The 13,224-nt window shown below is 45.0% G+C and overlaps 1 protein-coding gene across 1 annotated transcript in view; it reads left to right on the forward strand.

Annotated features, from left to right (window-relative positions):
• Positions 1-1,161: 1,161 nt before the first annotated feature.
• The window catches only part of Arhgef4 (Rho guanine nucleotide exchange factor 4), an 84,000-nt gene continuing 71,937 nt past the window's right edge, over positions 1,162-13,224 (forward strand). The window contains exon 1 of the mRNA XM_038341946.1: positions 1,162-1,267. Coding sequence (XP_038197874.1) covers positions 1,214-1,267 — 54 coding nt within the window. The 5' untranslated portion in view covers positions 1,162-1,213. The remainder of the gene's footprint in view (positions 1,268-13,224) is intronic.

The raw sequence follows: 13,224 nt of genomic DNA on the forward strand, positions 1-13,224 counted from the left end.
CGGATCTCAAATCTAATCAGAAACCAGTTGGTTACCCCTGTAACATATGTTTCGGTTTGACCCATGGGTAGATTTTGCCTGCTGGTCATATAGCTCACAGATAAGACCATTGATGTCTCTTCTCCCCAGCAACCTGTGTAGCACCTTCTAATCAGTAGGGAAGACCTTTTGGTCACTACCAACTTAACTTTTCCATGTCTACTGTGACTACCACGTGTGATATCTTCAACAGAATCTCAACATCACGTGGGCAGCAATGAGCTATGTTGATTGTAGTCTATTTTGTTTGGCGGTCTCTGGATACCTCTAACAGCTTGAGGGGAGGCAGCCTATATCTGATACTTGGTTTTGTATTTGGTAATCTATGACTTCTGGAAAAGGCATTAAACCCCTATGTAGGGTAACTCCGATTATAGTTGGAGTTTTTGATTGAACTATTTTTTTAATGCGTTCATTTTTATGAACATGGGAATAAAAGTTTCTTCTCCCCGTGATCATGGGTTGATTTCAAAGGACAGACAGTGGAAACGTGAACACAAAGTCCAACTAGTCTTCTGCTGTGGACGGGTTTTATCTTGAGATGGCTGCGATGCCTCAGTGCTAGGTGTGAACTGGGCCAGTGAGAGCGGTGGGTGGGGTGGTGAGAACTGTGCCTGCCATGTGTTCTACCGGAGCAAGAGCTCTGGGACACACAGACCAACTCAGTCGGGAAAGTGCTCTCATCACAAGCGTGAGGACTTGAGTTCAGTCCCCAGAACTCCCATCAAAAAGCTAGGCATGATGGCGTACACATGGGATGCATTGTATCGAATTCTCAATGAATAAAGCATCTCATTGTAATCTTTACTTGGGAAAATAAGTCAGAACAACGTATTATATCTGAGACTCTGGGGGGAAGAACTACATCCCCAGTTGCTTTACCCTTGCTCCGATCTCTGATGACATCTCCTCTGCTCTCTAGAGCTACATCGCCCTGGAAAAACCTCCAGACGAGAAGGCCAGTTCTTCCTATGATCAGAGAACTTCCTACACAGAGCCTACTCCGCGGCTGGTATCTGCCACTGAAGTAGCGATATGGGCCCCACCCTCCATCTCCGCAGAGCAAGTCCCCAGAGATGGCCCTTCACAGCCCAGGAGGGCCCCTCAGCACTCCTGTTTCAGCTTGGATGACCTGTGGATAGAAAAGACTCAGAGGAGGAAGCTGGAGAAGCAGATGCAGCTTAGAAAAAAGATGGGCACAGGGATCATGCACGTGGACCAAGCTCAGGTAAGCTGGCCACAGGCCAAGCATCTTCTGACGTGGCCCATGCATTCCCTGACCTGCCATTCCCTGACTCTATCCTGAACTGACACTGTCACCTTTGACCCCCTGAGCCACAGGAGCTGACCAGTATGAACCTATGTATTAGTTAGCTTCTCATTACTGTCATAATGCCTGAAATAAATTAATATATAAAGATAAAAGAGTTGGGGCTGGGGAGATATCTAGTCAGTAAAGCACTTGAGGACTCGAGTTCAAATCCCTAAACTCGCATTTTGAAAAATAAAACAGGCTTGGTGGCATGTTTGTGATCCAGATGCATGGAAGCAGAAACAGGGAGATCCCTGGAGCTCACTGACCCCCAGACAGCATAGCCACACTGGCCAGTGAGAGACCCAGTCACAAAAAAAACAAGATGGGCAATGTTTGGGCAATGACACTCTGGCTCCCTAAACACATGTACACATATGTATATCTGCGCGCGCGCACACACACACACACACACACATATCATATGCACTCACACTAACTATGCATGCACACCCACCTAAATACAAATATGAACACTGATAAAAGAAAAAAAAGGTTTATTTCCTCAGAGGTCTCAGTCCCTATTGCTTTAAGTTTGTGGTGGCTCAGGATATAACAGTGGGTGTATATAACAGAGGAAACCCTGTTGTCACATGGAAGCTAAGAAGAGGTAAAGATCTTTTCCCATTCTGTAGGCTGCTGCTTTGTTTTGTTGACCGTGTCCTTTGCTTTACAGTTTTAGATGTCCCATTTATCAATTGTTTCTCTCAGTGTCTGTGCTACTGGGGTTAAATTTAGGAAGTGGTCTCCTGTGCCAATGTGTTCAAGTGTACTTCCTACTTATTTTTTCTATGAGGTTCAGTGTAGTTGGTTTTCTGTTGAGGTCTTTGATCCATTTGGACTTGAGTTTTGTGCATGGTGCTCAACTAAGTTCATAGCAGCACTGTTTGTCATAGCCAGAACCTGGAAACAACCAAAGAATGGATAAGGAAAATGTGGTACATTTACATAATGGAGTACTACACAGCAGAGAAAAATAACAACATCTTAAAATTTGCAGGCAAATAGATGGATCTAGAAAACATCATATTGAGTGAGGTAACCCAGACCCAGAAAGACAATTATCATAGGTACTAACATATGTACTAACTCATAAGCGGTTTTAAACATAAAGCAAAGAAAACTAGTCTACAAATCACAATCCCAGAGAACCTTGACAACAATGAGGACCCTAAGAGAAACATACATGGATCTAATCAACATGGGAAGTAGTAAAAGACAAGATCTCCCAAGTGAGCATGGGGTCTATGGGGGAGGGTTGAAGTGGAGGGGAGAGGCAGGGAAGAGAGCAGAGAAAAATGTATAAATCGATATAAAAAAGAAAAAAGAAAAGTACATAGATTCTGAAAAAAATAATAATAAAAAGGTAAAAAAAAGAATACTGGGGCCCCATATTCCATTTTGCAGGTATTCATTGCATAAAATCTCTGGCTTCTAACTCTTGAAGGTTTCCATGCTTTCTAAGCCAAAGACCACCAAACCTTTTAACAAACAAGCATTTGAAGAACACCTGGACCAAGCAAGAGCAGAACTTGCCCCAGGGTTTCTAAAACACTGCTCCCCATTCCTCCTCTGTGATCCGTTCCCGTCCAGTGGTCAGCATTTCATCCCATGCATACTTACATGCAACTGACAGCCTATTAAAAATGACTTTACATGGGGCCAGCAAGATGGCTCAGCTGGTAGCAGGACTTCTAACTCAGCCTGATGATGTCTCGAGTTCACTTCTAGGCCCTCTACTGTAGAAGGAAGAACTGCTTCCTGCAAGTCCTCTGACTTCCCCACACAAAATAAATAAATAAAATGCAACAAAAAATTTAAAAAGTAACTTCACAGCCTTTCCGAGCACACCTTCTCAATTTCCAATTTGCTGCTTTTCTTTCCTTTGATAAAATAGTAAAGTTGTTGCCATGTATCAGTGACGTACACACCTGAGTCTGGCTTAGCCCGCTCACAGTGTTTTTGCAAGCATATCTCGATCTAAACCCAAGGCTTACCTTTTGCTTTTTTGAAAGCATTATTTTTGAATTACCATGCAAAGCAATAGGTCCCACAATGCCATTCTCAAGCATACTTGGTTTTGGTTGACCCCCTTCTCCACTCTCCCAAAGTCCCCTCCCTACTGCTTGTGCCCTTTTGCCTCAGAATTCCCCTAGCATCCTCATATCACGCTTGCTCCACCATCTTCCATACCCCTTCCCTTAACATCCATCTCCCCCTCCCATGGCCCCTTTCTAGTTTCCTGGCCTCTGCCCACACTCACTGCCACATAAATAAACACGTGCATAAATTAACAGCTAAGATCCACTATGAGAGAAAGCAGACAGTATTGTCCATCTGAGTTACCACGCTGTTTTCTGGATCCAACCATTTTCCTAAAAACATAGTATCTTTTTCCAAGATATTTTTATTATCATAAAAGCAAACCCCATACTTATTGAGCAGTCAGTGCCCACAGTTCTTCCATGGGCTCTGGGAAGCATGATTCTGCTTTATGTTCTTATGGATCTGACCGTCCTGGCTATTTCATGGAATTGTATATGTGGCCGTGTCTGGATTCTTTCATTAATGCAATGATTTCAAGGTCCTTCCAAGTCTCAGCACCTATGAGGACTGCCTTCCTATGGATGAATGGTTTATTATGTGTAGACATCTGTTTATTCATTCAGCAACAGACATTTGGACTGGTTGCGATTTTTGACTGTTGTCTACTGTTTCTGTAGATAACCTTAACAAGTTTTTGTTTGAATACACGTTTTCTGTTCTTTGAGGTAGACACTTAGTAGTAAAATTCCTGGGTCAGGTAGTAATTCTGTGATTAACTTGTAGGAAAGCTGCCTGATTGACACTTTGGCCACACTGTTATCCTCCCACGAGCACTGGGGGCTGCATGGCCTCAGGCTCTCCACACTGAAACTTGTTTTGTTTCTGTTTTTGCTGTTGAAAGCGGGCAGGTGCTGGAGAGAATGTGGAGAATGGAAGGCTTCCACACCGTTAGTAAAACATATTGGGATAGCCACCATGAAACACTGAATGGAAATCCCTCAAAAAGCTAAAAACAGAGCTATCATCTGAGTCAAACCTCCCACTTTTTAGTATTTACCTACCGACTTGAAATCAGCACGTTGAGACATTTGCAGACCATTGTCTATTACAGCAATACTCGTAGTAGAAAAGATAGACATTGAATGTCCATCAACACATGAGCAGATAAAATGTGGCCCATTCACACTGGACTATGTTCCTCTGAGAAGGCAGCAATTTGTGTCATTTGCATCAAGAGTTGCAATGTATGAGATGTGAAGTAAGTCAGACACTGAAGACAAGTGTCACACGTGCTCACACATACTTATACTCCAAAGCAGCTGAAATCATACAGGCCAAGAGTAGAAGGATGGTGGCCAGTGAGGCGGGCCAGGGGTAGGGGCTGGGGGGATTGGAGAGGGAATAATCCAAGGGACAAATCCTGTTACACAGGAAGAATGAACTTTGAATGGAGAACAGCAACCGAACCCCACAGCCAGAAAAGAGACCAGACGCATGCTTTTCATTGGCATAAATAGTATAAGAGGCCATGCCCAAGTGGGCAGGTAACTTAAATGCTACTGGTGGTAGGAATTCCTACAGCAAAATTTGATTTTTATGTCTCCTGCTTGGTACACTGAATAACTGAGTGTCATATAATGCTTTAACATTTTTACATGTATTTATTCAGTGTCTGCAGGCATGTGCCAAGGTGTATGTGTGGAGGGCCAATGACAACTTGCAGGAATCCATTCTCTTTGGCTTGGCAACAGGTGCCTTTACCTGCTGAGGCATCTTGCCAGCCTCCAGTGCCATACATTCTAGTGGTGCTAAGAAAATAAGCCCCAATATTCTTCCCATAAAAATGTCAAATATTTGATGTGATAGATGGGTTAATTAGCTGAACTTAATCATCTTACATCCTGTTGAAAATCATAACATCAGCCTGGGCATGGTGCATCATGCCTGCACTCCAGGACTCAGGAGGCTGAGCAGGAGGTTCAGACATTTCAGGCCAGGTGGGGCTGATGGTAAGACCCTGTGGGACTGGGGAAGTAACTTGGTGGTGGAGTGCCCACCTAGTGTATGCAAGGGTTCTCCACCTTCAGCACTCGGGGGGAAAAAAAAAACCTGATTTCACTTTATATCACACAAATATATGCAGGGATAACTTTCAGATATATACTTTAAAATATTTCAAAATATTTTTATTCTTTTAAAATTATGTTAGTATGTGGTGTGTGTGTGTGTGTGTGTGTGTGTGTGTTCAGGTTCACAGAGTTGGAGTTAACAGGTGTTTGTGAACTACCGATGTGGATGCTGGGAACTGAACTCTGGTCCTCTTCAAGAACACTATGTGTTTTTCTTAACCTCTGGGCCATCTCTCCAGCATCACTTTAGAATTTGGTTTAGAAGAAAACATGAACCAAAATGTGTGTGAGAAAAGAAAGCAAACACATGGCTCTCAGATTCCCAGGGTGATATGTGTGTGTTTATTTTAAGGCTTCCATTTCATTATGTAACTGAAAGAATAAATAAAAGTTAGGGCAGAGATGAAAAATTAATTAAAAACCCAGTAAGAATTACATGGGAAAACAATTATGTGGGAAATTAAATCTTCAGTGTTGATGTCAGTTTTAGAAGGATTCTGACAAATGAACCCAGAGAAGACAAATAGCATCTTAACCACAAAACTACTGCCATGTGTGGAGATACTATAGCTCACAGGAGAGCGGGTGCTTGGTATTCACAAGACCCAACATGTCCCTCCCAAAGAATAACCAGAAACTCACTGGGTCCTTGCTCTCTCCCCCTCAAAGCAACAGCTCGGCACTCATGGATTCATTATTTGGCCTCATAACCCACAACTTAGAAACATAATAACTCAGATGGAGATCAGACCTCCCGGAAGATGTCAGGGACTTGGGAATGCACATGGTTCTTGACTTAGATGAAGTCATCAGGATATAGTCCCTTTATACCTCTCAAATGGCAACTAATACCCCCCCCCCGTCTATTATGCCCTTACTCCACACAGCAATAGGGAATGCTGGCACATCTGTTCTCCTGTGACCACCAGGGAGCACTGTGCTGCCTACCACCAGCCAACAGAAAGACCCAAATTCAATTCAAAGGCTGTTTTCACACATCCCTATCACTCTAAGTGGAACTTCCTCAGTCAGGGACCACCTACAGGTGTATAGAAACCCATCACAGTCAGTTGCAGCTCACTTATTAACTTCGCTTTTAAATAACTTTTCCACAGGGCTAGGGAGATAGTTCAGTGGGGGAAAGTCACAGAGAGCCTTGAGGGTATATAGCAGGTGACACCTAGTGTTCAGCGGGTCTACCCACCAGATGTATGATTCCCTGGTGGGGAGCCCTACCTGGAAAGGCTGCGGGGTCAACCAGTTTCTCCTGTCTGTAATTTCTCTCATGAGTCATTTCATTTCTTCCCTAAGAACTGCCTTCCTTCCCTAAGAACAGCTTTGGGTGTATTCCCACTGCTTGTGTGTTTATCTCATATAAATATTCCATCTATTGGACATACATAGCTGTGGATGGTCAGGAAGATGATTTATGCTTAAGTGTCTCATTTTGATGAATATAAATACTAGGATATCTTCCATTACTAAGACTGACATAGGATTCTCAGTCAGAAAGACAGCTTTTTACACAGACAGCTAACTTTTAGACTCCAGAACAAATTCAAAGCAGGCTAGTTGCCCCTGGAGACAAGTATCTGGCTATTCCTAGAGACAAATACACAAGGTCATTTTCCCTAGTGTTTTGTCAATTCGAAGTCAGGATAGAAGCAACCTTACTAGACATAGCTTTCTCAGTAATTGACTTTTTGCACATAGTCTGAGCCTCAGGCTCAAGGCTTGGCCAATTGTTTGCTGTGTGGGAACCCTCACCAACTTAGAGCTACATGCATGGGTCAATGTGACATCGGTACCCTAAGAGAAACTACGTGACTTCCCTTGTGTTATGAGAATGGGTTGGGCCTGGAAAATGTAACTTAGGATTGTCTAGAGTTTGGCTGGGAGAAGAAGAGCAGGAGCGGTGGTGTTGAGAGAAGGCACTGTGGAGAGAGAAGTGTGTGAGGGTGAATGAGTGAGAGTGGATGAGTAAAGTGTGTGTGAATATGTGGAAATGTGTGAAGAGTGAGTGTGAGTGAGAGGGAGAGAGTTGTGTGGAAGAGCTGCTGCTGCATGTAGGAACTGTGCCCAGGAACTGTGAATGTGAACGTGCTTTACAGTATGAGAGCTACGTGGAGCTGTGCCTAGGAGAATGAACGTGCTTACGGTGGGTGGGAGAGCTACGTGGAGAAGCTGAGCCTAGGAACGCAAACGTGCTTACGTGCTTACGGTGCGAGAGCTACGTGGAGGAGCTACACTGTGATGCCTAGGATCTGTGAACGTGCTTACGGTGTGAGAGCTACGGAAATGTTTAGCTGTGGCTGTGTGGAGATTTGTAACTGTGGAGGCAAGGAAGATGAAGCTGTGTAGAATGGAGATGCAGAAGAGAATGTATGTAAAAGAAAGATGCGTGGGCACGTGAAAAGAGATGTAGTTGAATACAGAAATACATAACCGAGCAGGAGAGAGAGGTATGTAAAGAGAGACTGTCTGGAAAGAGATGATTTAAGATGAAGGAAGAGAGAAGGTTACCATCAGGAAAGCGTGTGCTTGTTCCTTTCCTCTTAGCCACCAGTAGAAAGTGTGGACTACCTTATCTTCCCCCTCACATAGAGAAGTCTAGCCCTCCCCGCCTTTGTGGACTTCTTACATGCCCTGGTGCTGACTGGGGGCTGCCCCTCCCACGTCAGTCACATCTTGCCAAGCAAGCATAAAGCTCCCCATTCAGACCCCAGCACCCACATAGAAAGCCAGATGTGGCCACACATATCTGTAACTGTAGAACTGGGACGGCCAAGATGGACAGATCCAAAAAGCTTTCCATTGAGCCAATTAGTGAGTTCCAGGATCAGCAAAACAATGTCACCTCAGCAAATGAAGTGAGGAGTGACAGAGGGACACACCTAACACCAACCTCTGACTTCCACACACACATGTGTGTGCACCTGTGCAAACATGTGCATGCACGTATACACACACACAAGCAGATAAACACAGAAGACAAAGCAGAAGGAGCAGACTCATGCCCCAGCGATGCCCTCAAAACTAATGAGAACTTTGTGTTCATATTCTTGAACCTCGAAGTTGCTCCAGGCAGGAGAGTTTCAGTGAAGGAAAAGGCTGTTCAACACTAGTAATAAGAGACTCTGCTGGTAGGATTTGCACCAAGGAAATCTGGCCTCAGTCCACATTTTAACGGCCACGTGATATACAGCATCTCTCTGAGAGGAGCACAGATATATTTAAAAGATCTCCATCTGGGATTTGCTGATTAGCCTTCAGGGCTTGACCATGATTTGGCCATTGGAGTGGTCAAAATGACCTAACAGGTCCTTGGATACCAGTGTGACTGAGTCAAGCAGATGAATAATGATATCAGGTCCTGGTGTGGGGGCTGCTTCACAATGGCCCCGTAGAATGTGTGGCTTCCCAACAATAGCAGTGCCTTCGTTACTAGTTACTATTCTATTGCTGTGAAGAGACAACAGAACCAAAGCAACTCTCACTTAAAAAGCATTTGTTGGGGGCTTGCTTACAGTTTAAGAGGGTTAGTCCATGATCATCACGGCAGAAGGCAAATAGGCATGACAATGGCAAAACAATAGCAAAGGGGTTTTCATCCTATTCCACAGGCAGCAGACACACACACACACACACACACACACACACACAAACAGAGTGACATACCTCCAAGGACACGATCCATTCCAACAAGGCCATACATCCAAATAGATCGACTGGGGACTAAGCACAGGGGGCATTCTCATTCAAACCACATAGGCAGTTATCTCTGGAGGCTGGAAATCTAAACTGAGTGCCAGGGATGCCCGGTCTTTTTGTATAATGGGTCCTTTCATGGCACGGTTGTGCACAACTTTGAGGATCTAGGATGCTAAATACTCAAGGTTATTAAAGGTTGACCTGAGACAGTGGCTTCAAGTTCACTGTCTCACACCAACAGAGATTTGAAGGTGTGAACTCTCATGGTGTGTGCTAAGCAAGAAGCGGGCTTTATCAAAGACAATCACAGGAAGTGAGACTTGAGTAAAGGTGAGAGATAAAAGGAAAGGGAGAGGAACTCCTGAGGAAGGGAGATAGAAACAACCACTGAGCTCCCGTGCCTGAGGGCTTTTATAGGGACGTGGCAGAGACCTTGAGATTGGCTAATTCTTGTGGGCCGAGACAACACAGGGTCCACACACACTATGCATCTTCCACCTTCCCTGTCCATCTCTGACTTTATTAGCTATTGGCCTCGACTGCCTGCTAGCTGTTAGTCTCTTGGCCAGAGTTGCTCCCTTCTGGCTTTGCAGGTGTCTGAGTGCTGTTAATTGTACTAAGAGCTCTTTGTTCTTGGTGGCTACCGAAAAGAAGCTGTTCTTGGTTACATCATATTTAATGCCTTGTCTCTGGGGTGGTCTGGAATGGTCTCCTAGGCAGAGGAATCTTGTTTCAAGATATCCTGGTCAGTTGACGTTAGCTGCATTTAGAAGCAAGGATATGAGGAAAGACAATGGGGACTGAGCCACAATAGTGATAGGAGAGGACTAGCAGCTGCTAAGACTGTTCCCACATTCTCCCCCGCCCCCTCAGCTGACTTCCTGGGCCCTAAACTCCATAGTCCTGGTCCTGCCATGCTCTAGAAATAACAAGATAACCCTGCAGAGGAGATTGGCAGGGAGACACAGACCTCACAAGAGAAAGAAGGTATTCTCCCTGAGAGTGCTGAGGAGGCAAAGCTAAACGGCCAAATATCCAAGCCTAGGACAAAAGCCCAGAGGCTCCAACCCCCTCCTGAAGAAACTTCAGAACAGATGAATGTGCTTAGACTCGGGAGACTACAACATGACCATAGCGGTGGAGGAGCAACAGCTGCCAAGGACAGGACCAGACAAGAGCCTGGCGACTGTTGGCACATCCCCACCCCATAGGCTTTGCCCCACCTTTCACGAGCAAGCTTGCAGGGTACCGTGAGCCCCTTCCTCCTCCCAGTCTGGATTTTTATATATTTTAGGCAGAGAACAGGCACCTAGTCACCTTTCCAGCTGGGGAGGCTCTCTGAGGTCATTTCTTGGGTGACACTAAAACTTGCACACCCTCAGGTAGGGACCCAGAAATAGAGACGATCAGGACCCAGTAATGCTGCAACTTTTTCTGTGGTAAGAAACATAAAGTTGTGAGATCTCCTTCAGGAGGAGAAATTCCTTGGAGAGTCTTGAGTCTTGGAGCAGAGTGGCGGTTTCAGTGTCCCAAGACTGAGGATGACATGTTGGAAAATACAGAATGAGAGACACACTCTCTGTGCATCTAAGTGTATTGTTCCTTAGGCCGCTGTGCTTTATCATGGGGGAGGGGCAGTAAGAAAAGATTGTTCATAAAGGAAGATTTCCTTGCCTACAGTTCTCTTTGCTAACTACCTCTAAAAGTTTGTCCTGGTTATCAAGGGTTGTAAAGTTTGATGGACATTGTTCATGAAAAGTGGATGCCTTCTCTCTCCCATGTGTTGCTTTTGAAGGTACTATGGGGGAAGAGCACTGGTTTAGGAGTCAAAGTATTTGGGCCCTGGTTCTGCTCAGTCTTAGCAGTAATGTGTATAACCTTGGTAGGGTCACTAGCTTCTCTGGATTCTAAAACAGAATTAAATGTGCATGTGCTAATTCCGACTCAAATTCTATCCCTGCTATTCATGCTGTTCACATGAAACCAAAGAAGGCCCATGGGCAAGCCTCCACTCTGTAAAACCAGGAATATATGGAGTATAAAGGGAGAAAGTTTGGGGTTTGAGGGTCATACATTCAGGCAACAGAATCGCTTATACACGGTAGTCTTCCTGGGATGGGGGTGGGGCTGTAGAAGATAGTCACAGAAGTTTCGGGACTGCACCCTCTTTCCTGGGCCTTCAGTGAGGTCCTGGCTGCTGCAAAGTTGCTCTGGCATCAGAGTGGGTGGGACTGAGGAAACGGCTTCGGTCATGCCCACGTGGAGGCTGCTTCAGATGTAATCAGATGCTAGGCGCATATTGTTAGGGAGCTAGGAAGAAAGGTCCCGAGGGAAGTGTGTGGCTGCGTAGCTGCAGCAGAAGGCTCGTGGCAGCGGATTCGCTGCAGTGGAGGCTGGGGCGGGGACTTAGGGAAGGATGATGGAGAAGTCTTTCTGGGAATTGCTCGCCCAGCTCTAGTCCAGTGCCGACTGAAGAACAAACACAAGACAAGGTGGTTTGGGTGGCCCGAATCTTTAACCTCATTGTCAGCAGGTCGTCATGGGTCTTACTGAATGCCACCTTTTAGTGAATGGCAGGGAGAGCCAGGGTGAGAACCGCTCAAGAAAGCAAGATGCTGCGGTCTCCCTCCCCCATTCGCCGCACAGATCTCAATGCGGTTAGCATGACTGGCAGGTTTACTGATGTTCATGTCAGAGCGAGGACTGTGTAAATGTTCTTATTCCCTGACTACTCAACTCTTAACTGTCGTTCGGACGACTGGGAAGGAAAAGATTAGTGAGGAAGGGAGAAGAGAGCACTGGACCCCTGAGTTCTAGACTGTGTGTGGATTGTGTAGGAGAAGACAGGCAAGGAAGGGAGAGAGCGCGCTGGGTGCCTGGCCCCCCAAACCTTTGCATTTCATTTGTTTAAAATTTTTGCCGGGTGGTGGTGGCGCACGCCTTTAATCCCAGCACTCGGGAGGCAGAGGCAGGCGGATCTCTGAGTTCGAGGCCAGCCTGGTCTACAAGAGCTAGATCCAGGACAGGCTCTAGAAACTACAGGGAAACCCTGTCTCGAAAAACAAAAAAAAAAAATTATAATTTCTTCTTCCCATTTCCTCATATTGTCATCCTTAACCTAACGTACATGTGGGAAGGGGCTAATGCCAAACATTGTTGTATGGTTTCTTCAGTGTCCCAGCCATGTTTAACATAGATAAGTCATGTTGTTGTATATTTGAGTGTATATATAATTCTGTACACTGTCATTACCTTTGATCTTGGATTCTGTACTTAGTCCCCTTGTCTGCGCTATCTTCTCTATTGGTCAGTCTGTGTCTTCAAGATTGATGTCATGATGAGTCTGCGTTCTAGGAAAGGAACAGAAGGAATAGGGAAACCAAGTTGGCTTGAATCCCAGTGAATCAGAAAGCTAAGGCAGAAGGATTGGCATAGATCAAGGTCAGCCTGGGCTTCAGAGTGAGTTCAAGGCTAGCCTTGGCAACTTAGTGAAATTCTGTCTCAAAATAAAAAAAATAAAAAGAAAGCTGGAGTTATAGCTAAGTGGTGGAGAATTTGCCTAACATGCAGTAGGTTCTAGGTTTCAATCCAGTTAACAACACGCACAAACACATGTATGCAAACACACATGAGGACTAAAAAAAAACCCAACTCTTATTCTCACTTGTCAACACTAAGAAAATGAAGAACCAAATTCCATTGTGTATTTGCCACCTGCTTCTTAGCAAACATGGGTCATTTCATTAAATCCAGATTATGAAGACCCCTCTAAAGAAGGTTGTGGTCTGGCCCAGGCTTCTACCCAGTCACTATCTCACAGTTGTGCTGGCTTGGACTCCGCTCCTTCAAGTGCATGGCCTCAGAAAAGCATCTCATCCCCTCCCTTGAAATCCCCAGTTATATGATGTGTAAAGAATTGTTTTGTTTTGTTTATTTTTCAGTCTGGGCATAGTAGCACATACCTTCACTGCCAGCAGGTGGATCTCT

The sequence above is a fragment of the Arvicola amphibius genome, chromosome 9, assembly GCF_903992535.2.
Source record: "Arvicola amphibius chromosome 9, mArvAmp1.2, whole genome shotgun sequence".
NCBI classification, from domain to species: Eukaryota; Metazoa; Chordata; class Mammalia; order Rodentia; family Cricetidae; genus Arvicola; species Arvicola amphibius.